Source organism: Punica granatum, chromosome 3, assembly GCF_007655135.1.
Source record: "Punica granatum isolate Tunisia-2019 chromosome 3, ASM765513v2, whole genome shotgun sequence".
NCBI classification, from domain to species: Eukaryota; Viridiplantae; Streptophyta; class Magnoliopsida; order Myrtales; family Lythraceae; genus Punica; species Punica granatum.
The window spans coordinates 16,366,530-16,390,937 of record NC_045129.1 but is presented as its reverse complement, the minus strand read 5'-3'; the positions used below and the strand labels follow the sequence as shown (position 1 = coordinate 16,390,937).

The following is a 24,408-nucleotide window of genomic DNA, read 5'->3' as shown; positions in this document are numbered from 1 at the left end:
ATACCAACTGACGCAGCATACACGCGAGTAACTGTCACAAATTCGTTGATTCCGCAGAATACCGGAACTATGACATTCAATCTCCTATTGATTCTTCGAATTCCTAAGAAACCGACATCAAACTTGAATCGAATCCGAGAATGGGCGAAAGAGCAAGGTAGTTCCAAAACTTTATTGATAATCCAAAAACTGTTTTAACCCTAGGGCTTATATTGTTTCAATAGAGAAAACGAAAATATAACGAAAAAAATAAAATAATCTTTAAAATAAACTATTTCCTAAAATAGCAAAAAGAGCCATAAATAACATAAAATTGTATGTTTGAGGCCCTAAACGATGGAATTCCGCATAAATCTCGTCTTTTCATTGCTGAAGGCAATGAGTTGTGCTCCGAAAGCCGTTCCCCTCGAAACAGGATCGTCAGAACTTGTTTTTTTCAAAGTACCGATTTGCTGTTTCTTCTACCGCATCAGTTGGGGTGGCCTCAGATGAGTCGCCATTGCTCCCTTATTCTTCTTTTACCTCTTTGCGATGATATTGAATAATGTGCGGTGATAGTAGGAGGCGATGATTGGTTGGGGTAAGGAGGGGAGGTGACCGCGGAGGGTCGTGTCAGGGAGATGGAGGCTAGGCTTTTTGGGAGAAAGGTGGGACAAAGAAGATGACGACATTTTCGCAATTTTACTTCTTAGAGATCATCGTCTAGGTGGCAATCACATAGCCATCCCTTCTAGGGGTGGCAATTTATGTCGCGTCGTGTCTAAACGGGTTCGTGTCATCGAAGTCATAACCTGTACACGACACGATTATTAAACGGGTCAGATTTTGGAAACCCATACACGGCACGTTTATATCCGTGTCAACCCGTTTAGACACGTTTAAACCCGTTTATCAAAATGTGTCATAATAGGTACACGTATACACGACATGATTATAAACGTTATTCGGACACGTTAACACAACTTGTTTATCCGATCAACTCAGTTACCCGGATACATTAACACGACATGTTTATCCAATTAACTCGTTTTTCCGAACACGTTAACACGACATGTTTACACTTTAACACGACATGTGTTGGATTGGGTGAAAGAAAGGAAAGGAAATTAGGTTAGGGACTTAGGAAGTTATGATTACATAAGGATATTTTAATAAATTCAAATACATAAACGAGTTAACGGGTTACATGATTATAGTAACACGATTAAACATGTCTAAATAAACAGGTTTAATCGTGTATAATCGGGTTACGCGGGTTCAACCCGATAAGACACGCTTATTAATTGTGTTTAAACGGATTGGATCCATTTAGACCAATGATAAAAAATGTCTGACCCAAACCCGTTTAACTCCGTGTCGTGTTATTGTGTCGTGTGAAATATTGCCAGCCCTAATCCCTCCCCTTGGCAACATTACTAGAAAACTACCTATTATAGATGGAAAACTAAAGACGGATGGCATTCGTCTATAATTGAGACGAATTACGAACGACCAATTTAGAGATGGAATTTGAGGCGGACATATTCGTCTCTATAGTTTATAGATAGCATTTGAGATGGATGGGGCCGACTCTAACGTACAGTTGGAGATACTAGCTCAAATACCATCTCAATTTCCGTCTCTATCTTGTATAAACGGTTAATAGACGGGTGTGATTCCATCTCTAAAATGTTTAGACATAATACATATTGATATGATTTTGTCTCTACATTGTATACACGGAATATTAGACCGACAAAAGCCCATGTAAAATTTGAGATTGGAATTCCGTCTATAATTCCAAATTTTATGCATTCGAAATTTTCATATATCGCCTAAATCTCTAAAAATCCAATTGATATCCCGAGCAAAGGGTTTGAAACATTTATGCTGCGTTTGGTTTGGGAGTTGGATTTTGATTTTGATTTTAATTTGTTGATTTTGATTTTAATTGGGTTGTAATGATTGTGGTGTTGAATTATGAGAAAAAGTGTGAAAAAGTAATGAATAGTTAGGAGAATTTAATATTAAAAATTGAATAGAGTGTAATGGAATTGTATGTGGGTTTACGTGTGGGGCTTACCTTTTTGACTTTGAAAAGATGATTTTTGTTATGTAGTGACTAGAGTTAAAGTTAGAGTTAAAATCTTAGGCCTTGTTTGGATTGTAAGTTAAAAAACTTTAACTTTAACTTTAACTCAACACACTACACAATAAAAACACACATTTCCCAAATAAAATTTTTTAACTTTAACTTTAACTCAACACACTACACAACAAAAAACACACATTTCTCAAGTCAAATTTATACTCCCATCTCATTTGTCATTTTCCACAATCAAAATCAAAATCAGAATCAAAATCAAAGTTACTTTAACTCTAAAATTAAACGCACCGTTAAAATCAAACCTGAAAACAAACGGAGCCTTAAAATCAAAAGGTATTTGTCCCAGGTAGGGGTGTGCACGGGTACCGGGTATATCCGGAACCGGTTGGAACTTACTCGTTAGGGTAGTGTTCGGGTAGCTCGTATTGAAAATAGGGTAGGATCCGGGTATTAAAATAAGGAACCGGTGACAATCGGTTCCGGTTCAGGTTCTTATGTATAGGGTATCCAGAACCGGAACCGGAACCGATACCTAGAACCGGATCTAATTTTTTTTTTTTTAAAAAAGTAAAACCTAACCCTGTCCTATCGTTCTTCTCTTTGTCTCTTTAGTCTTCCTCTTCCCCAGTTCCACTTTCTCAAATTCTGATCTAAACTCCAAGCCTCCAACCTTTACCTACTGCGATTGCTCTTGCTCTAGCAGGCCCAGGCGATCGCTGTCAGCTGAGTCAGTCTCTCTCCTTCTCTCTCTTCTTCACCTCAACGACACCGACCAACCGCTGCTGCCTCCTCCTCCCGGGACACTGCTGCCTCATCCTCCCGGGACGTTGCTACTTCATTTCTTCATCGACTCTCTATTCTTCTTATTACTAGGGGTTCAATCGGTAAAGCTCAGCTTTTTACTTATTGAGAATCAGGGAAATGGGAATTTGAAGAGCCTATACTCTGTTGGAAGATTCTCACCTACCACTTTATTGCTTGAGCATGAATATGGTTTCTTGTCCACAACTGAGTCTTTGTTTCTTCAGCTATGTGTTTTGGAAATCTTTGGATGCAGGACAATAAGTGCATATATAATATTGAACAAAACCTTGACCACGTTAGTATATACTTATCTGCTAATAGTATTCTATCAAGTTTTGGACTTGACCCATTTGCAATTTTGTTTGATTCATGCAGAGCAAACCCAAAGAGATGACCATTGTTTAAGGCAATGAACATAAGATCAAGTGAGAACTACTTTTTTTTCTGTGACAATGTATGCAAGAGCAGCCCCTTTTGGTTTAATGTTTGAGGTTCCTTTATGAAAGTTAACACGACTGGATAATGTTTTATGCTAATTTTTACACTAAGAGAAATTCAGTTCTATTTGGGTTAGTCTGTTGGGTTTTCCTCGTCTTACTCTCTTGAGAATGTGAAGAACATGAACTATGCTGGAAAAGACACTGAATTGTCCTTTAAGATGCAAAAATGTATGTTTGTTTCTCCTGGCATGCTTTGATGATTGTTAACATAACATTAGCAGTTTTTTTAGAGCCGAACATACATTGAACAATTGTAATTTCTCTCGATGAGGAATTTCACTGATAAGATTTAGGCACAGAGTGATACTTTTGGTCTGACATAGTTTGGCAACTGTCTCCACGGCTGTACTTATCAATGCTGTGGCTGATCTCATTCACTTCCTCCACATACTTCTTCAGGTTAGCTGCAAGTTCATCCATCAGTTAATGTTGAAACATCTCGACAGGTAAGCCGTCAGCGATCTTACCACGAAATATAGCATCATCACGAGATACATCTACCCATTACTTTGGGGATTCCAGGTACTCTGATCATCTTCCGGTCTGCTTTAAAACATGTCTCTTGCATTTGATTATTGTTACCTTAACATAATCGATAGCCACATCTCATGTAGCTATCTTGCATCTAAAGAAAGAATGGTTCCGTCATTTTACCCTCCATTAATTCTCGATACTCGATTCTTAGAATGACTTTTTACTCCGTGGGTTGGCATTTTCGGTTTGATTTATTGATTATTAATGAGACATTTTTGTTTTTATTTAGTGAGACAAAAAAATTTATAGGTTCCAACAGGATACCCGGAATCTGTGGTATAATACAGGTTCTGGGTAAGTTCCGGTTCCAAAATTCAACAGGGTAGGGTCTGGTTTCAAAATTTTAGAACTGGTTCCTTACAGGACAAGGTCCGAGTATCGTAAAAAATACAAGGTATTCGGAACCGATCACTCCTAGTCTAGTGTTTGAAACCCCTAAAACCCAAATCTGTCCTCCATTCTCACTGTCAGTACTTCTCCTTCGCATCGAAGGAATCAGTCCGCCCCCCTCTCTCCGATTTGACCCTCATCCCCAACCACACCCTTCGTCGTGCATCGAGCGCATCCCCACCGCTGAGCAGCCCGCCTCTGCTTCATTGCCTCCGACAAGAACCGCTCCCTCATCACCTCCCTCGGCGCCCGCCACGCCTTCCTCTCCATCCTCTTCTCCCTCGACCACCCCGACCTCGCCCTCGAGTCCCTTGCCGTCCTCTCCCTCTTCCAGCTCACCGACTGCACGGCCATCGCCTCCAACCCCGACAAGGTCTCCTTCCTCGCCCGCCTCACTTGCCCTTTCCACAGCAGCGGCCTTTCTTCCCGGCACCGCCGCTGCTTGCTGCTCGCCGTGAGGGTTTCTTCTTCATCGACTGGTCAGCGGCCTCCAATCCGTGGCTTTCCTTCGAAGCTCCAGCCCGTGGCCCTCCTTCGAAGCTCCAATCCGTGGCCCTCATCCCCGGCACGGCCAATGTCGAAGCTCCAGTCTCTTCCACGGCGGTGGCCTTTGAAGGTACTATTTTCCCGGCGCCCCTAATTCCACAGCGTTTGGCTTGTGGGTTCATAGCTATGGTGTTGGATAGTATGTCAAACTTAAATCTCTGTGTGTTTGGGTTGGTGTTTGTATTATATGTTTATGATTTGCTGAAGGTGAAGTTCCACTCGCCGAATCAGGAGAACAAGGACATGCCTGAGGCCGAGCCTGCATCTCCGCCCCCACAGCCGGAGAAGAAGCCTGAGCCTCAGGCTTCGCCTGAACCGGAGCCGGAGCCCATGGAAATATCAGAATAGGAGAAAGAAGCAACGGAGAGGAAGGCTCGGGCTCTGAAGGAGAAAGAAGCGGGTAATGCAGCTTACAAGAAGAAGGATTTCGAGACTGCTATTCAGCACTACACGAAGGCCATTGAGCTCGGCGATGAGGACATCTCATTCTTGACAAGCAGAGCTGCTGTGTATTTGGAGATCGGAAGCGTAAGATTTTTTCCTTCCATTCAGATATGTTCTGTGTCATGTAATGTCTGTCTGCAAGTCGAATCTTTCGCTTGAGCCAGGTGCTTGCTTGTGGACATATAGAACGGCCCTTTATCCTTGTTTGTTATAAGTCTAACGTTCCTATCTTTTGATATTGGTATCAAGGTCTGTTCACAAACCGATAGAGAAAACAAGTAATTGTGATAATTAATCTTTGGAACTTGGTAGCACACGAAATATCTGGCTGTGATTGGTAGGATTCGTGCTCTAGGTCATCGGAGTCCCTCAAAATAGGAATAATTATCAGTGTATCCACAAAACCTTTGAGGCTGAGGTTACTGATGATTTTGTCTGTTCATTACATGATTGCTTTTGTGTTATGTTAATAGTGATGGGCCATGTGCGTGAGGAATACAGAAGATATTAATGTGATAGCATGTCAATAATGATTTCTTCATATTGCGAGTGGATGGTTATAGGATAATTGCATATTCTTCTGGAATCTGAGGCAGTAAATTCAGATGTCGCTTTCTCCAGTTTGAACCGTGATAAGCTATCTTGAGCTCCACCACCTCCCCCCCCCCCCCCCCCCCCCCCCCCCCCCCCACACACACACACACACCGCGAGTAAATTCAGCTGTCATTAGCTTGATATCTAGAATGTTACTACATGATGATCATTGTTTATGTTTTAGTTTTGTTTGTGCCTTGGTCGTCAACTGGTTGAACCGCCTCCTTCAGTCTGCCTTTGTACTGTCTTGCTTGTCTCCAGCTATTTGTTTCAGCCTTTAGTCTTTCTTTCTATATCCTATTCCTGTTTTCATACTAATATATGGTGTGTTTGCTCGCGGATTTGTCAAATCTGATGGATTATCTTGAACAATCATGTGCTTCATCTTTGCAGTATGAGGAGTGTATTAAGATTGTGACAAGGCTGTTGAATGGGGAAGAGAGCTTAGATCGGACTTCAAGATGATAGCAAGAGCTTTGACCAGGAAGGGATCTATCCTGGTGAAAATGGCAAAGAAAGAACTGGAGCAGCAAGAGTATTTTGACCCCAAAATAGCTGATGAGGGCGTGAGGAAGGTATTTTGCGGCTTATCTCTCCATCTTCACCCCTCTGTAAAGAGTGTGTAAACAAGTCTCTGCCAAATTAATTGTTCTTTGGGAATCTGTTTCAATTTAACTGGATCTTATTCTTCTTTGCAGCTAATGAATGCTTCAAGCAGCAAAAGTATCCTGAAGCTGTCAAGCATTACACAGAATCCCTGAAAAGGAGTCCAAAAGATCCAAAGGTAACATCTTGGCCTATCTGATTGTTCACTCTCTTACTTTATAATTTCCATCGTTGTCCTGGAGTTGAAGCATTTAGCGACGAGTCTTATCTTTTTCCTTTGTTCGGTTGAACATCTGCTTATGTTTGGTCATCGCATTTTAGGCTTACGAGACAGCATGCTTCATTAACCTTGGTGCCCTTGCTTGAGGGATTGAAGGATGCAGAGAAGTGAATTGAGCTTGAACCCACCTTCTCCAAGGGATATACAAGAAAAGGTGCCATTCAATTTGTCATGAAGGAGTATTACAAGCCTCTGGAGACATACCAATAAGGCCTGAAACATGACCCCAACGTCCAGGAATTGCTAGATGGTGTAAGAAGGTATGAAACTTACATCTCCAAAGGCTGGTGTATGTTTCCGCCTTGTGAAATAGAGGCAGTTTAATTGTTTTTGGTGCTGCTGTTTGCAGATGTGTAGAACAAATAAACAAGGCTAATCATAGGGATTTGACCCCAGAAGAATTGAAGGAGAGACAGGTATGAACTTCTTTTTCGAAATTGTGAAGTTACGAGATCAGTCTTACAATTGCTGTAGATGGAAAAAGAAAAATTCTGTAGTGAGAAGACAAGAACGTATGTAACTGGATGGCTTGATTAGTTGAACTGTGAACCAGGCTCAGCTAGAATGCTCATAATAAACTTGGTTTTCGAGCTTTTTTCGAGCTTTGTTTCTTACCGGTTTTACCCTTCCAAACTGAGCAGTACGACAAACAGAGTCTTGTTGGATTGATCTTCAGTTGACCTTTTCTCCACGATTTTGGACAGACTTGAGAGCATGCATAAGAGGTTGAGGATTCATGATAGAAGCTCCCCGCCAATCGATCACATTGCCCCTTACGAGGGTAAGGGCAAGCATGTGAGAGGTTCCCAAGAGGACAATGAAGACTCCTCTTCCTCCTCCTCCGCCTCCGCCTCCGCCTCTTCCGACGACAATTATAGCTTGGGTTGTGTGTGTTGGTTCGGATTGCATTTTGGATGTTTATGGCTTGGGATGTGTTAGTCTAATCCTTTGTAGTGTGGATTGTATCTTGGATATTAATATTAATGTATGCACTGATTTTTTTTTAATAATTTTTGAGCAATTTTTAATTTTATATTCCTTGTACATACGGATTACAGTTGGAGTGGGACTGTATAAACCTGGACGGCTCTCAAATCCGTCTAAGAACTGTTATGGACGGAACATAGATGGAACGAACCGCTGTATATGGACATATATTTCCCATCTCAAATTCGGTCTATAACTTTTTAGACAGAATTTAGACGGGAAGATTCGTCTATGCATGGGACGGATTGTAAATGGGAGGTCCGTCTCTAGGTAGAGACGGATTTGTAGACGGACATGTTCGTCTCTACCTTGTATGGACGGACGTAGAGACGGATTAAAGACGGAAAATATTCTTTAGAATGTATTTCATTTTAACTTTTTGACTCTCCATCTTCTCTTTTTTTTCTTTGTTTGTTACATGACTCTTTATCTTTAATATCTTACATCAATATCCCAATCTATATATATATATATATAAACTTGATTATGAGACAATAAATAGGGTTATAAAGGTAAATATTGTAATATTATAGGAATAAAAATGTCAACATATATCTAATTGAAATTTGCATTAATTCCCATTTATTTCGATGCTAATATCAATTTTCAGTTAATTACAATCTATATATATAATATAGGAAAAATAGCCCTATATAAAATAATTTTTATCTTATTTTTATTATCTAGCACGTTTTTAAAAATTGTTACGATCTTACACAAATCACAATTTTATTCCCGGATTTAACACACCGTTAAAGTCCGTCTAAAAACCGTTAAACATCGTTAGACAGAGTTTAACGGCGTGTTAGATCTGGTAATAAAATGGTGATTCGTGTTAGATCGTGACAACTTTTAAAAATGTGGTAGGAAGTGAAAATAAGGTAAAAATCGTGCTACATGGTGCTATTTTCCCTTAAAAAGTATTTATCACTCTTTTCGGTGTTCTGATTTTGATAGTTTTTGTGAACCGTACGATCCCAAAACGAGGTGAAACTTTTACCCCATGTTCCTGATGTTATTATAAACCTCCACACTAATTTTCAGATTTTTCTGGGTGGTGAATTTTTAGATAAAAAATATTTACATTTTTTTTAGTGTTGTGGTTTAGATAGCTTTTGTGAATCGTCCGATCTCAAAACGAGGTGAAAACTTTTCCCCACGTTTCTGATATTATTATAAAGCTCCACACAAAATTTCAAATTTTTATGGGTGGTGAATCTTCAAATAAAAAGTAATTACCTTTCTTTTCAGTGCTCTGATTTTGATAGTTTTTGTGAGCCGTCCGATCTCAAAATGAGATGAAACTTTTTTCTCATGTTCTTAACATTATTATAAAGCTCCTCACAGATTTTCAGATTTTTCTGGACTGTGAATCTTCACATAAAATATATTTACCCATATTTTCGGTGTTTCGATTTTGATAGTTTTTGTTAGTCGCTCGATCTCAAAACGAGATGAAACTTTGCTCCTGATGTTATTATAAAACTCGACACAAATTTTCAGATTTTTCTGGGTAGTGAATTTTCAGATATAAAATATTCACCTCTTTTTTTGATGTTGTGATTTAAATAGTTTTTGTGAATTGTCCGATCTCAAAACGAGGTAAAAATTTTACCTGACGTTCCTGATATTATTATAAAGCTCTACACAAAATTTCAAAATTTTTTGGATGGTGAATTTTCAGATAAAAAATATTTACCCTTCTTTTCGGTGCTCTGATTTTGATAGTTTTTGTGAACCGTCCGATCTCAAAACGAGATGAAACTTTTTTCCGATGTTCCTAACATTATTATAAAGCTCCTCACAGATTTTCATATTTTTCTGGGCAGTGAATCTTCAGATAAAATATATTTACCTATCTTTCCGGTGTTTCGATTTTGATAGTTTTTGTGAATCGTCCGATCTCAAAACGAGATGAAACTTTTACCCCATGTTCCTGATATAAAGCTCCACGCATATTTTCAAATTTTTCTAGATGGTGAATTTTCAGATAAAAAATATTTACATTTTTTTTTGGTATTCTGATTTTGAAAGTTTTTGTGAACCATCTGATCTCAAAAGTAGTTTAAACTTTTAACTCATATTCCTGATATTATTATAAAGCTCTACACTAATTTTTTAGATTTTTCTGGGTGGTGAATCTTCAAAAAAAAGAAGAAGAAGGAAAATAGCCCCATATAGCACAGTTTTTATCTTATTTTCACTTCTTAGTACATTTTTAAAAGTTATTACGTTCTAGCACAAATTATCATTTTATTCTCGGATTTAGCACATCGTTAAACTCCGTCTAACGGTGTTTAACAGTTTTTAGACGGAGTTTAACGGTGTGCTAGATCTCGGAATAAAATGATGATTCGTGCTAGATAGTGACAAATTTAAAAAACGTGCTAAAAAGTGAAAATAAAGTAAAAATTATGCTATATAAAACTATTTTTCCTATTATATATGACTCCTTTTGTCATATGAATCAATCTCTTATACATAAATGTTTCCATTAGCAAGCTGAGGCCACAAATTCCATGGTTCCGAATACATCCCGATAAACCGAACAGTAAAGGAAATGGTCCATACCATTGGTGCATGATATGAACACACGGAAACATGGGTACCATAAAGAATAAAATGGTAAAGGATGGTACGTAAATTTTTGAAGGAAAAATTCAAAATCTCAGGAAATTCAGTAGTAAAAACAAAGCATATATAAAATTCCACTGGACTGTGCAATCACGGGCACCTCTCCTGTACCCACTTAAACTGAAACAAGTGTCATCCTCTGGTCGCTGAGGTCAGCTTAAGCTTAGCAGAGGCATTGCCTGTACGTACCTCCGGGTTCCAACATTTTAATTTAATTTTTCAGATAAATTGCAAATCCCCAAGAATTAATGCACTCTGATTAAGTTTTTTTTTTCTATTTTCCTCGGGGGACAAAAGGGAGGAAAAAAAAAGAAAGAAAGGAGATTTCGTTGAAGTCCAGGATGCTTTGAGAATCTGGGCATCTAATGAATGAAATCCATCAATATCCTTAACTATGTGAAAATAGGTAGTTTAACCACCTTTATTACTGCACATATAGTTCAGCTAACATATAAATCTAATTCAATGGTTATCTTTAGCAAACAAAGTCAATGATCAACCTTTTTTTTTTGTTTCTCTTCCTTTTTATTATGGGAAGTTTTTATTCCTATTGTAAATTATGTATATATCTATGCATACCGTACTAAGATAACCGTTGATTAGGCTTTCCTTTTATTTCATCAGACTTGGGTGTATACATATCCGTTGAATGAATAACAAATGTATCTTCTTTTGGTCAAATCCTCTCTTCGATAATCTTTTCGTTTGTTCCAATTTCGGTTCTTGACATGGTATCAGAGCATTGATCCTGAAGGAAATCATCAAGCTCTTCATTGCCGGCTGTTCTTGGTCGAGCTTCCATTTTGCCAGTCTCTGAACTGAGCGTCAATTCATTCTTCCCTCCTGTCATCTCTCTTCTGAACCACTGAAATGTCGAAGAATGCAGACAACAGTACCTCTGGTGCAAGCATGCCACCAACATATATCATCTCTCCCTCAGATGGCCCCAGGACTCAACTCATCTCTTGCAAACTAAACGACATGAATTATAACACCTGGTCACAGGCTATGTAGATCGCATTACAAGCAAAGAACAAACTCGGCTTTATTGAAGGTAGAGTGAAACAACCGGCAGAGGGGGAGCCTTACCACAAGCAGTAGGTAACATGCAACTCAATGATCGTTTCTTGGATTTTCAATCATTTAGATGAAGAGTTGCAAAATTTTGTGGTTGGAGCAAAGAACGCCAAAATTCTCTGGGATGATTTGAGAGAACGTTTCTCGCAAGGTAATGAAAGCAGAATTCACCAACTCAAAACTGACATTTGCTTGCTTAGACAAGACAAGAAATCGGTTTCTGAATATTACTCAAAATTGAAGAGTCTATGGGACGAATTGGAATTGTACCTTGATTTGCGGGCTTGCACCTGTGACGCCGGTGCTCAAATAACTACCTAGAAGGACAAAGAGAAGGTTCACCAATTTTTAATCAGACTCAACCCTGAGTTTTCCACCATTCGATCGCAAATCCTGAGTATGGACCCTCTGCCGAATGTCAATCGAGCTCATTCCATGGCCGCGCACGATGAAGCTCAAAGTTTGATTGCTCAAGGAAGGGATTCCAGCTTTGAAGTGATGGGATTCGTCGCCAAAATCGCGACCGACTCAGTTGGTGGAAACCCTAATTTCATAGGCGATTTCAAGCCTCGAGGCCAACCATTTTGCGACTATTGCAATCCAAACGGGCACCATTGGGCCACTTGCTATCAACTTCATGGCTACCCGAGCTCCGAGCAGTCGAACCGGAGGAATTCAAAGGGCAATTCCTCAGTGCAATCTCGGCCGGGAGGAAGCAGAGGGCAATCGGCTTCTTCGATTGCTCTGCAGCAACGTGAAGTATAAATTCTTGATAATACCTTCATCATTTTTATATTTCAAACGTAAAGTATAAATTCTTCAACTTGTTTTGAAAGAACCTCAAATTTGGAATTTTGATTCACTATAGAGGTAGAATTGATCATAATGAAAATATACAAATATAATGGTCTAAAACCTGTTTACTTAATATTTTATTTGAAATTTGATTTGAAAATGGGTACCATCAAATTATAAAGATGTAAGTGTGTGATGATTACATACACCCTTATCTAGAGGCTCCAAGTCCAGTTCTTATAGTGAAATTATCTATCTCTCTGTATTTAATTTAATTGTTCATTTCCTTATACTATATCTATGGCTATGAAACTTTATTGAATCGAAAAAGAAAAAGATATAAAACCATTTATTATTCCTAGTCCAAAATATATCCGCTCTCAGAGAAAAAGGAAAAAAAAAAGAAAAGAAAAAGGAAAATCAGACATTGATTTCCTCTGCTTGCTTATATTATATATAAAGACCATGAACCCCTTCAAACCACATCACCACCACAAACCAAGACAGTCAGTCATAGACGAGGGCTCACTTTCACTTGCCCGAGCTAAAGTATCCTTTGCTATTTCGAAGACACAAAAGTACATATAAGGAGATGAGCACTGGCCTTAATATGCTGGCACCGGAGCCTGCGGCCCTGCCGCCGGAGACTAAATTACCCGCGGTGGAGGAGGAGCATGGCGGGATAACAGGGATCAACAAGATGGCCCGACGGAACTGTTCCGTGAGTCGACGGAAGGCCGAGCTGGTGCAGGTCGCTCTGAGGCTGTCGTGCACAGCCACGTCGCTGACGGCGATGGCGTTCATGGTGACGGCGGAGCAGGCGAGTGTTGCGTCCATATATGGGTTCAGCTTCCCAATCCGATCCAAGTGGTCCTTCTCTGACTCCTTCATGTGAGTCCATTGTTCTTTAATTTCCCTTAATTTTTGCATCTTTTTCCTACCCGTGGACCGTCGCGTTTTTTACCTATATATTTTCCTAATGAATATTTTATTTAATTTCACCTGGTAAATGATCAGATAACTAGTGCAAAGATTATTGTGCTAATTAATCTCGTAATAATAATGTATAAAGATAATTATTCCCTCAATCCTTTGAAAATCCTTGTAAAAATCACTCGCAATAATGTAAACAGCAATTTTAATTTATCCATATCGAAGTGTGTTTATTACATATACAGGAGGAGTAAGACAACTCTTAAGTACAATTTTCAGGTGGATTAAAATTTTTAGTAAGTATTGATGAAGCTAATATAGCTCTTAGTAGGTTACTGAACAGTAAAATTTTATGATCTTAGGAGAGAAATTTTTTTTGATAATCCTATCTCATTCATCAATTATATAGAATCTCCATATTGGAGATCCATCGAAGACATGGCTGTTCTCCCTATAGGATAGTAGAAAACCCTTGTGCCGACTCCAATATAGATACTAGATATCTTGTACTATTAATCCTCTTCAGAAAAATTAAAAATGATCATGCTAAATGTATCAACCAAAAAACTGAATAAGCAATGCAATGCTGAATTTACACTTGCAATATTCTTCTACGCTTCCACAATAGTTTGCGGCTGGAAGTATATATGAAGAAAAATTATCCTTTACGCTTGAAATTAAGTTAAGAAGTATCTAATCTGTAGTCGTATTTCATCGGTTATGTCTTTGCAGTGTAATTGATAATAATTTAACATTCGAGCTTCGATCTCGTATTTCACCTAAAACAGAACACGTTAAAACTTGCAAATTATGTTGAAATACTCTCACACTATTCAAAGATGCAAGATCAATCAGTTTTCACAAGAAAGAAAATGGTCAAAATTTTACAGAGGAGATCAGTCCAAGTCTTTGGATCTTTGAAATTTGAATTCTTTTAAAGCTGCAACGTATCAGGAACTGGATATTTATTGCCATAAGCTGCTGATGACTAGGAAACTGGGAGGGTCATTGCCTTCTGTGTTCAATGTCACATGTTGAATCCCATGAATTTTGATATAACCAAAACCTGACCTTAGTTTTGTCTTTTATCTGAATTTTCAGTTACAAAGACATCCATAAACGTAATATAATTATAAATATAAAAACTAATAAAAGGACTTGAGTAATTTTATTATGATAATCAAATCCGAAATCTATTGGTAATCAGATGAATGAGTCACTGCACTATATATTCTTTCTTGTCTTTATCTGAATTTTCTAGGAGAGATGATACTCCGGTGAAAACTTTGCTCTATTTCCGAACATAATGCAAGAAACTGATGAACAGAGGAGAGACCCGTGATCTCTTTCCTAGGGACGTGTCCCTATTACATAGTCAAACATGCATCTTTACTGGCCCTTTGTAGGTGGGTCTTCAAACTTAATTATTTAAAATCTTTTGTCATGTTGTGGAAAAAGCATATAATTAAAATGATATATAATTTCCTCTCCAACAAATTCTTGCTTTTACGTAAAAGTTAAATCTAACCGGTTCCTATATATAGATACATATATATCTCGTGATCTCTATTCGAGGATTAAATCAATCTGTATGGAGTCCACGTTCGATTCCATTTCTTTATACGAACATGTGATCACTTAAAACTGTACAAATTAGATTTTGAACCTCACGTAATGAAAATAAAATTAAATGAATTCCATTAATTTGTAGCTTTCAGGATTAATTTCGCCTTTATGAATCTGTTTATTTTTCTATTCTCTTAGTCTTAGTCTCAATTATATCACATGATCCTCATAAAAAAATAATAATAATTTTTTTTAAAAAAAAGACCACAACCGCGATTAATGAGTTAGTAACTTAGTGGTAGAGAGAGAGAGAGAGAGAAAAGGGAGAGAGAGGGAAAGGTGAAGGGGTGAGTAGTTTATAAGTAAATTTACAATTGACTTAGGAAATAATTATCTCTTATGATCCTCATAAAAAATAATAATAAATTTTAAAAAAAGACCACAACCACGATTAATTTAGCTAGTACCTTAGTGGCAAAGAGAAAGAGAGAGAAAAGGGAGAGAGAGGGAAAGGTGAAAGAGTGAGTAGTTTTATAAGTAAGTTTACTATTGACTTAGCAAAAAAAAAGAAAGTAAGTTTTCCCAAAAAAATTAGGTCAAAGTTACGAGCAATTTAAGTGCGAGTTGTTGATGATGAGTCTTCAATTCACGAACAACGAACACCTGCACAATAAAAAATCGAAGGTGGTGTCCCGATTTCTCCTCCGACGCTCAAGTCAGATTGAGTATATGTGCAAGAAAAAAAGTGTAAAATATAAATTAGCCCTGACCGTAAGCATGAATAACATATTTATAGGGAATTTAAGGATGGAGTACATTACCACCTTTGCAGATATATTCGATCTGTTCATCTGATTTATCCCGACAAAATAGGAAATATATCTGAGTGTCGATTGGTTGAAAAGCAAATTGTTCAAGGCAAACAATGGGATTCGCTTATTGAACCCAAGCCCGTGTCGCATGTCGCTGTGATGGGCTTAGCTGGGCCTCATTCTGGACCTGGCTTCATTGATGCCGCTGGGCTTAACGGAGCATCATCAGGCTCGTGGGCCTAATTGGGTCAAAACCCAAAATCCAATTCCCAACAAATTGGTTACCAAATAATGTAACATAAACTATAGGAGTAAAATGAGATGTAGAAAGCTAAACGAAGGAAATCTTTCTCTTTTTTTTTTTTTTTCTTTTTTCAGTAGGAGAAATCTTTCTCCTTTTAATAGCAAACACCCCGGTTGCGAATACAAATCAATAATCAAAAATTAAAAATCAATCTAAGCTTTTCCTTCTAGCAGCTCGGTTAAACTCGATACTCATATGTCATGGATATCTCCGGAACATTCGATACAATCCCTTCGGGGATTATGGTTTAATCTAAAAACATTAGTCAAGAGAATTGTCAGCGTTGTAACTGCCAATAAATTTCCGAAGACCAATCTTATTAAAAAACAAGAATAATTATCCTCCTGGCAAAAAAAAAAAAAAAACCAGAATCACATAACCACCCGCCCATGATCTCCATCTCCATGCAATACGATTGCATAACCAATTTCACTAACATCAAATAGATATATAATATAGATAATTGAATTAATACTCAATAGATATAGTCACTTTTTTCCAAATATATAAATATTAGAAAGTAACAAATATATTCATAATGTAGGTATTATTAACACAAATCGAACAATTAAATCAATAATTGAATTTGCGCAAATACAAAGCAATTCGACACGTATGTCTACTAGCGTGTGTATACATACATATATATATATATATTCAATTATTATTATTATTAATTTTTTTTATTATTATAATTTTATTTCATTTTATTTCAAATAAAGGTATTTGGTGGGGGTATCTGCGGCGGTCGGGGCCTACTCTCTTGTGCAGCTGCTAATTAGCGTCTCGAGGCTGCTGAAGAGGTCACCTCTGATTCCCTCCCGGAGATATGCTTGGCTAATTTTTGCTGGTGATCAGGTAATAAATTAGTAAAAGCTTCAATTCCTATCCCCTTTTTTTTTTTTTTTCACTTTCATGCTTATATGAGTATGAGAAATTATTACACGGACCCAATACACTACGTAGACAATGGACTAAGGCCGATCGTCATTGGTTAGATATATAATTAAAAATATCATTTCATTCAGATGTAATAGGTGTCAGCTGAGTTAATCTGTATCTATTAGTCCTCTTTTACAAGCATAATTCATTTCCATGATCACGTACATTGACCGGATATATCGGATCGTGTTTATAACTCCCAAATTTAATGACCCCATGGTTGTAAAATTATTCGTCAAACATCAATTTTGCTTCAAAGAAGTGATGGAAAAGTGCGCTTATATTGAGACGTCTCACCGCACCCACAAATATATTAGGACCACTGTTAGATCCCAGCCTAACTCGGTAAGGTATCTTTGCAGGTGTTTGCGTATGCGTTGATGAGTGCAGGGTCGGCCTCCTCCGGGGTCACGAACCTGAACCGGACAGGGATAAGGCACACAGCCCTCCCAAATTTCTGCAACCCATTGCGCAGCTTCTGCAACCATGTTGCGGTCTCGATAGCCTTCACCTTCTTCGGCTGCATATTGCTCGCCACATCTGCCGTCTTAGATGTCATTTGGCTCACAAAAAACTGAAAGCTTTCAACCACTCGGATATCTTCTGGCAGTAGTCCTTTCTCGTAGTTAGTTCTAATGGGAAACTCGATGTCATCGTCATCGTTGTTAAGGAGAAATCTATGTCTGTTGTTTAGAATGTCAGATTAATGGAGGATATTATCTTTGAAGTTGGGTGAACGAAATTTATAGAAGTTTATGATATGAACCTTGAAAAATAAAATTACTTGTTTCTAAATATTTGAGCTCGTTTATCATTGCTTCTGAAATAAAAATCCCCAGGCACTGCAGTCAGACAGTATGGCCCTTATATATATATATACATATATATCCCCACCAGCTTCTCTCAAGATCAAGATCGCTGTGCAGCTTTACACTGTGCACTCACATGCGGGGTTACTGTTGACTCCAGTGGGAAAGAACTGTAGCTACAGTGACCTTTTTTGTCGCAAATAGTGACAGGAGGCTGCTTTATGTCGGGCACGCTCGCCGAAAGGTTTTTTGTCCGTTATGGTACCACTGTGAGTAGTGGTGGGACGCTTCCGGAGATTACGCTGATTATGTCGGGGCCTAACCTTTTGAGCCGAAAGGTTTTTTGTCCGGTAATGATCCATGTGTTGCTGCAGTGGGCGGACGCACTCGGTTGTTGAGGCTAGTCAATAGTATCTTTGGGAATCCATCAGATACTCCTCCTCGAACTTGTCAAGGACTGAATCATGACGAGTGCTGAACCTTGGTCGGATCGGCATGTCTATGAGGGAGATATGAAGGAAAACCCTTTGGGACGTACCTGAGAACTGGAGAATATGCTCTGGGTATTTACGCCAGTGCCATTCGTTTACCTGAACCCAAGCTCGCCATTTGCTTATTTGAGTAACAATTTGTTCATCTGCTGGCCAAAACTTTGCTTCTGGGGTGAGAACACTTCTGGAACTTACCGGAGAAATAAAGAAGTAATGGATAGCAGGTTGAACTTTTATGGGGGAAATCCACTCTGGGGGAGAGGATTCAATGCTGATGAAGAGGCTGGACGATCGACGTAAGGACTTCTTGATGAGATCCCAAGCATTGTTCCCAAAAAGGGATTGATACTCTGGCCGATGTTCATCCTCTGGTCTTAGAATTATGGATTTGAGAACTCCATATTTCAGAAGATCCCAAAATTCAAAATGGTGGTTAAACCATTTATCTTTAAAAGGGAAAACATAAAAACTTATCCTGGGAATGGAAAATTCCAGGATATGCCTGCAACCGTCCATGAGTAAGATGTCAGCTCTTTCAAAAGCATCATCCTCACTGTGTTGGTCGCAGGGTTGTGGAAAATCATTTTGAAAATGGTTTTTTCTTTCCCAATTCCAAAACCATCCGTCAATTCCTTTTTGTGAGCAAGCACAGAACTGAATGAGTCTTTTGAAAAAGGAAATCATGGTTGTAGTAAAATCCTGAAGACTTATCTCAGAAATTTTTAAGACAATATCTTCTGGAAGTTTTGAAAGGAACAAGATTTCTCCTGTTCGAGGGAAAATGCCACTGAGAGTTACCTCAATGGGTTTTTTAGAAAACATTTTTTCAGTCATATTTCCGATGATGGGAACTATAGACTGATTTATCGATGGAGTTGATGAGGACTCCAAATCCTGCTTTAATTTTTTATTTTCATTATCAAGAGCGTCTTTTTCTCTGAGGCAGGACTCAGAAAACTCTAAGACTTCTATTCTTTCCGCACATAGGCTTTCTATTTCTTTTTTGAAGCCTTCATTTTCTTTTTCCAGAATACCTCTCCTTTTTTCACTCTTTTTCAATTTTTTCTTCAGAGCATGATTTTCTCTCTGCATTTCTGCAAAGTGCTCTGTGAAATTATCGAACTCTACTAACCTGTCTTGGAGGAAAGCATGAGTCTGAGCTTTTTGGAGGGATAGCTCTTGTTGCAGCGAATCGATTTTCAGGCAAAGTTCCTGCTGCAAGGACGCTTTGCTGTTGCTTTGTTCCTCCATGTGGAGGACCAATGCATTTATGGATTCCTTACCCTTTTGAGGATTCTTTATGGAGGACCATAAATCATCCAAGATGAGTTGTTGCCTGGAATCAGGCCGCCAAGCCGTGAGGCTGGACTTTATGCAGGATCGCTTCTTAGGAGGCAGATCCTGATGTTTATGTGCTTTGTTCCTGGAGGAGGAACTTTTGTCGACCTGGTCAAACCAGGGGAGATCCATGTTCCTGTATGCAAACATGAAACAATGGTTATGACAGATTTATGTTTAAATGGATTCTTACAGGAGCCTGCAAAGCCAGGTGGCTTATGAATAGCTCGTAATCCTCCCGGGTTTTTAAAGTGGAGTTAATGTGCTGAAAACAGGGTTTCGTATTGCATCGAGGAATCTCTTTGCAATGCCTGTCAAAGAAAGCACATAACACTCTGGATACAGGATGATCGATGAGGGCACAGATTTTGTGGATGTATGCAGTGAAGATACGGTCCATAGAGTCTGTTTCCCCGTCCTGTATATCATTTTGTATTTTCTCAAGACTTTCGTCTTGCCACAGTTCTAACAGCCAATGGTGTAACCACTCTTGAGCAGATTCCACGGCCATATCCTGCGCAAAATGTATTAGTCTGTTTTGTAAATACATTTATCAGAGACAAAATGGAATTTTATTTTGGTTCCAAACTTGTGCGTCTCAATGCCAGATGCTGTGACAAGAAACGGTTTTAAAAGTTGGATGAATGGGGTTCCTAGTATGACCTTATGTCTAAGGCTTTTTACCAAGAGAAATGATGTTTTATACCGGACTCTATTCTGTTCAACCTCTACCTCACTCAACTTATACTGGATGTCGAGCTTAGTACCACTAACAGAAGAAAGTGATTCAGTTGTTCTTTCATAGAATCTGGTAGGAATGAGTTGTTCATTAATGCAGTTTTCATCTGCACCTGTGTCAAACAGAGCAGTTGCATCAATAAACAAATTATGGTTTATGACGAGCTTAATTTTGATCAACCATCTGTTAGGAGAGGGTTCCCCTATCATGGTTAAGGCATTTTGCTGGTCATCTTTTGTCAGGGCCAGAGTCTCCTCTGGGTTTTTATCTTGTTTCATGAGGACTTGTCCAGAGCTTCCTGCCTCAGCAAAGAGCTCTTCCAAACGTCCAATTATGGTGGAGTGCTGTTGTTGCTCAAACTTGAGACAAACAAGCTCACTCCTGATATTATCGATTTCTTTCTGGGCATCAAATGAGGTTTTATGGGCTCGTTTTTTGTCATGCCTTTTGAGGATTTCAGAGAGGTTGTAATTAGGGGTTTTGATCTCGCCTTCGAGAGTGCCCTGTTTCAACTTCTCAAGATATTGTGTTCTCAACAGAGGGTTCTGGATTTCATCCGCTATCCCAAGCAGGAATTCCTGGTCTCTGGTTAAGACATTTATGGATTTTCCGGACGACTGTTCATCAGATGACCAGTCTAATTCATCCATCTGCAGACTCTCCTCGCTGGCAGTTGAGAAGTCTGTATCAGAGTCAGAAGACTCTATTAACAGATTGCAGACCTGGACCTTTATGTCATCATCAATTTCCAGTTGATGAATCTTTTTGTTGAGGTAACAATACCTCTGGGTATGGCCAGTTTTTCCGCACTTGAAACACTTAAAGGGGGAGTTGGATTTTCTCTTATCCTTATCAGTGACATGTGGTTTTGGAGGAATCCTAGACCTTTTATGGAAATGTTTGGGTTTATGTTTTCTGCTGCAGTCCCCTCTGTAGGTTATGGTTTTTTCGACCTTTTTGTCGACCTGAAAAGAGGGATCGAATTGCTGGCAAAAGCTGCCAAGCTCTTTCCTGGTCTGGGCCTTTTCTTTTTTCAATTGTTTTTGGAGTCTGTGCTGAGTACACATTCGGATACCTTCCTTATGGATGAAGCTAATGAGCTCTCCATAACTCAGTTCTTTGTAAGGTATCTGGCCATGATTTATGGATTTGATTTCGTTTCGGACTTGTTCTCCTAACAAGGTTGGCAGACCTGCTAAGAATTTTTCTTTCCAAAACAGCTGGTTACAATCCTCCCTAGACAAGACCCTAGTGAGGAAGGTATCTTTGTACTGTCTGAAGTCAGACAGTCTTTTGCATTTTAGGTTTGACAGCAGCTCTAGGTTTTTGTCTTTGAGGTGAGAGGGGTCTCCTACGAAGTGTTGGGAGATGGCAAAGACTAGAGTTGCTACGGCGTCAAGGATGTCTTCGTTGTTAGCATCCCAGATGATCTCACCAGATTCATCTGTCTTGACGCTGGTCAGGATTTCATTTTGTTGAAAGGGCGATAGGTAATTATCCCACCATCCTTTCAGTTGGCCAGTGAACCCTGCTATAAGCATGTGTGCTATGGCTGGGTCCGACAATCGGGTCTGGGTCTTGTAGGCATTTGACGCCATCGTCATTTGCTGCAAGACGCTCAGTATGTTGTATTCAGACTGTCCGTCTATGTTCCACTCATAGATGGCATTGGCACTATACCTATTTTGGACAGTACTGGGTTTTTCTTCCAAAACTAGGTCTGGTGCGCTTATGGTAGTGTAGTAGGGTTTTTGGGGTTCCTGCCACACTGTATTGTTCAAATCTCCATTTTTATCGATGGCGTTGACATTCGAGCCCTGAGACTCTTGTGCCTTGATTTTTGTTGCTCTTAATGGGGTTCCTGGCTCTATTCCTGAAAGAGGAGTGTCCTGGATTACCATTCTGTGCAGACTTGTGAATGTGAAATTTTCTTGGAGATTTATGCTTTTTATTTTTCTCTCTATCTCCTGATTAAACTCTTGTTTCCTAGAGATAGGAATCTCATGAGGTTTAAAGGGAGGTTTTCTGAGGGGCTCTATGGGTGAAGGTCTTGATTGGCTTGGACGACTAGAGGTCCCTACCTGGTTGAATACAGGCTTGGTGACTTCTTGTTCTATCCTATCCAACTGGGAACCTATGGTGTGGAGACACTGGTTTGTGAAATTATTTTGTTCAAAGATGTTTTTAATATCTTTGGGGGCCAGTGAATCGTCCACTTTCTTTTTGAAAGGAGAAGCTTTGATCTCCTCATTTTGATGGGGAATTATGATGGTACCTAAGGGTGGATGTGTTGACTCAACCGGATCTGTGTTTGGCAGATTCCACTTTATGGTTTTCTGAGTTACACATATCATTCTTTCAGGTGCGAAATGATTTTCAAACCAATCCCAAAACAGGATGTTTGTGCAGTTTTTTAGCACGAATGCCGTCCAACTAGCCCTGATATGAGACTTGGTATATTCTTCAGAGAATGACTCGTGGAGCCATCTCCTCTTATGGTCATTATGGGGTGCTAGGAAGTCACTCCTAAGTTTATCGTAATCTATCTTAAATTCCTCGACTACTGTGTCTACCCTAGGGACAACCGACACAGATAGTGATAACTGGGAATTTAATTCAGATATTTTTTGGTTAATTCTATCATGAAAAGATCCTCTTTTATAGACAGAATTTTTATCGATTTTATGGTTTGAACCTACGCATGCGTATGGAGGAATCACTTTGAATAAACCCATATTTCAAAAACAATAAACCTTTCAGTCTCTCAAACATTTATCAAGACTTTCTATACTTTTGCATATCAGTTCCCTATCCTTAGGGTATTCCATACCTATCATAGACGAAAGCTCTACAGATCTATAGAACCAATAGCCTAGTGGTTTGAAGAAGATGCTTATACCGAATCAGATACTCCTACCCAGCTTTGATACCACTTATTGCCCAATACTCGGATTTACGTAGTCACTACCGAGCGTCAGGGAGCGACCTCAAACCCATAGCCCCTTTTAAGCCAGAGGGGCATCACATCGCGATGGTACCTATCAATTTGCCATCCCGCTAGGACGTCCCCTGCGGAGAGCCTCACTTCGTGATTGAGTCATGAGTGAGAGGATCGGGGCTCTTTATAGGCTTTGATACCATTTACACCCAAGATCTATCGTAGGGGACAACCATGGAATACAGAAAGAACAAGGGTCTGATATGCATAGACTGTCAAGATAAATATAAGATCAACATGGAAGATTTATTCAAACGCTTAGTCCATGATGGGCCGAAGGGAGTACATGGGGTTCAAGAAAACAAAAATAAAACACATTAAAAAGAAAAGGAAAGAGTCTAGATGAACTCAATCCATGCTTACACTGGAACTTACACACAGAATGGGGGTTGGAGAATCCGGGTTATGGGAGCCGGATGTTTACATATCAGAAGAAGAAGAGAAAGGGAGAAAAGGATTATGTGTTGCGGAAGTGAGTCCCCCCCTCGATGCTGGAAGGAGAGTCCTCTTATAGGCAGTGGTGGATGCCTTGTCGCTGTGCAGCTTTACACTGTGCACTCACATGCGGGGTTACTGTTGACTCCAGTGGGAAAGAACTGTAGTTACAGTGACCTTTTTTGTCGCAAATAGTGACAGGAGGCTGCTTTATGTCGGGCACGCTCGCCGAAAGGTTTTTTGTCCATTATGGTACCACTGTGAGTAGTGGTGGGACGCTTCCGGAGATTGCGCTGATTATGTCGGGGCCTAACCTTTTGAGCCGAAAGGGATTTTGTCCGGTAATGATCCACGTGCTGCTGCAGTGGGCGGACGCTCTCGGTTGTTGAGGCTAGTCAATAGTATCTTTGGGAATCCATCAGATACTCCTCCTCGAACTTGTCAAGGACTGAATCATGACGAGTGCTGAACCTTGGTCGGATCGGCATGTCTATGAGGGAGATATGAAGGAAAACCCTTTGGGACGTACCTGAGAACTGGAGAATATGCTCTGGGTATTTACGCCAGTGCCATTCGTTTACCGGAGAAATAAAGAAGTAATGGATAGCAGGTTGAACTTTTATGGGGGAAATCCACAATGGGGGAGAGGATTCAATGCTGATGAAGAGGCTGAACGATCGACGTAAGGACTTCTTGATGAGATCCCAAGCATTGTTCCCAAAAAGGGATTGATACTCTGGCCGATGTTCATCCTCTGGTCTTA

At 39.3% G+C, this 24,408-nt stretch overlaps 1 protein-coding gene and 1 long non-coding RNA gene across 4 annotated transcripts; both read left to right on the top strand.

Moving 5' to 3' along the window:
- Nucleotides 1-2,690: 2,690 nt before the first annotated feature.
- LOC116200196 lies at nucleotides 2,691-7,818 on the top strand. 3 transcript variants are annotated; one of them, XR_004155686.1, is made up of 9 exons: nucleotides 2,691-2,970; nucleotides 3,266-3,315; nucleotides 3,790-4,930; nucleotides 5,092-5,388; nucleotides 6,293-6,474; nucleotides 6,598-6,683; nucleotides 6,827-7,045; nucleotides 7,135-7,201; nucleotides 7,490-7,818. It is a non-coding gene; the product is annotated as an uncharacterized LOC116200196 (long non-coding RNA). The 3 variants fall into 3 exon arrangements; XR_004155685.1 differs by having other exon boundaries at nucleotides 2,692-2,970; nucleotides 5,068-5,388; XR_004155687.1 differs by having other exon boundaries at nucleotides 2,692-3,185; nucleotides 5,068-5,388.
- A 4,934-nt stretch (nucleotides 7,819-12,752) lies between these two features.
- LOC116198999 (CASP-like protein 3A1) lies at nucleotides 12,753-17,632 on the top strand. Its single transcript, XM_031529283.1, has 3 exons — nucleotides 12,753-13,169; nucleotides 16,616-16,751; nucleotides 17,198-17,632. The coding sequence occupies exons 1-3, from the start codon at nucleotides 12,871-12,873 to the stop codon at nucleotides 17,411-17,413; spliced, it is 651 nt and encodes a 216-aa protein (XP_031385143.1). The 5' UTR covers nucleotides 12,753-12,870; the 3' UTR covers nucleotides 17,414-17,632.
- Nucleotides 17,633-24,408: the final 6,776 nt, after the last annotated feature.

Coding starts and splice junctions, on each gene's coding strand:
- LOC116198999 (XM_031529283.1), top strand. CDS start 12,871: ATGAGCACTGGCCTTAATATGCTGGCACCGGAGCCTGCGGCCCTGCCG. Junction 13,170..16,615: donor TCCTTCTCTGACTCCTTCAT/GTGAGTCCATTG, acceptor TTTCAAATAAAG/GTATTTGGTGGGGGTATCTG. Junction 16,752..17,197: donor TAATTTTTGCTGGTGATCAG/GTAATAAATTAG, acceptor GTATCTTTGCAG/GTGTTTGCGTATGCGTTGAT.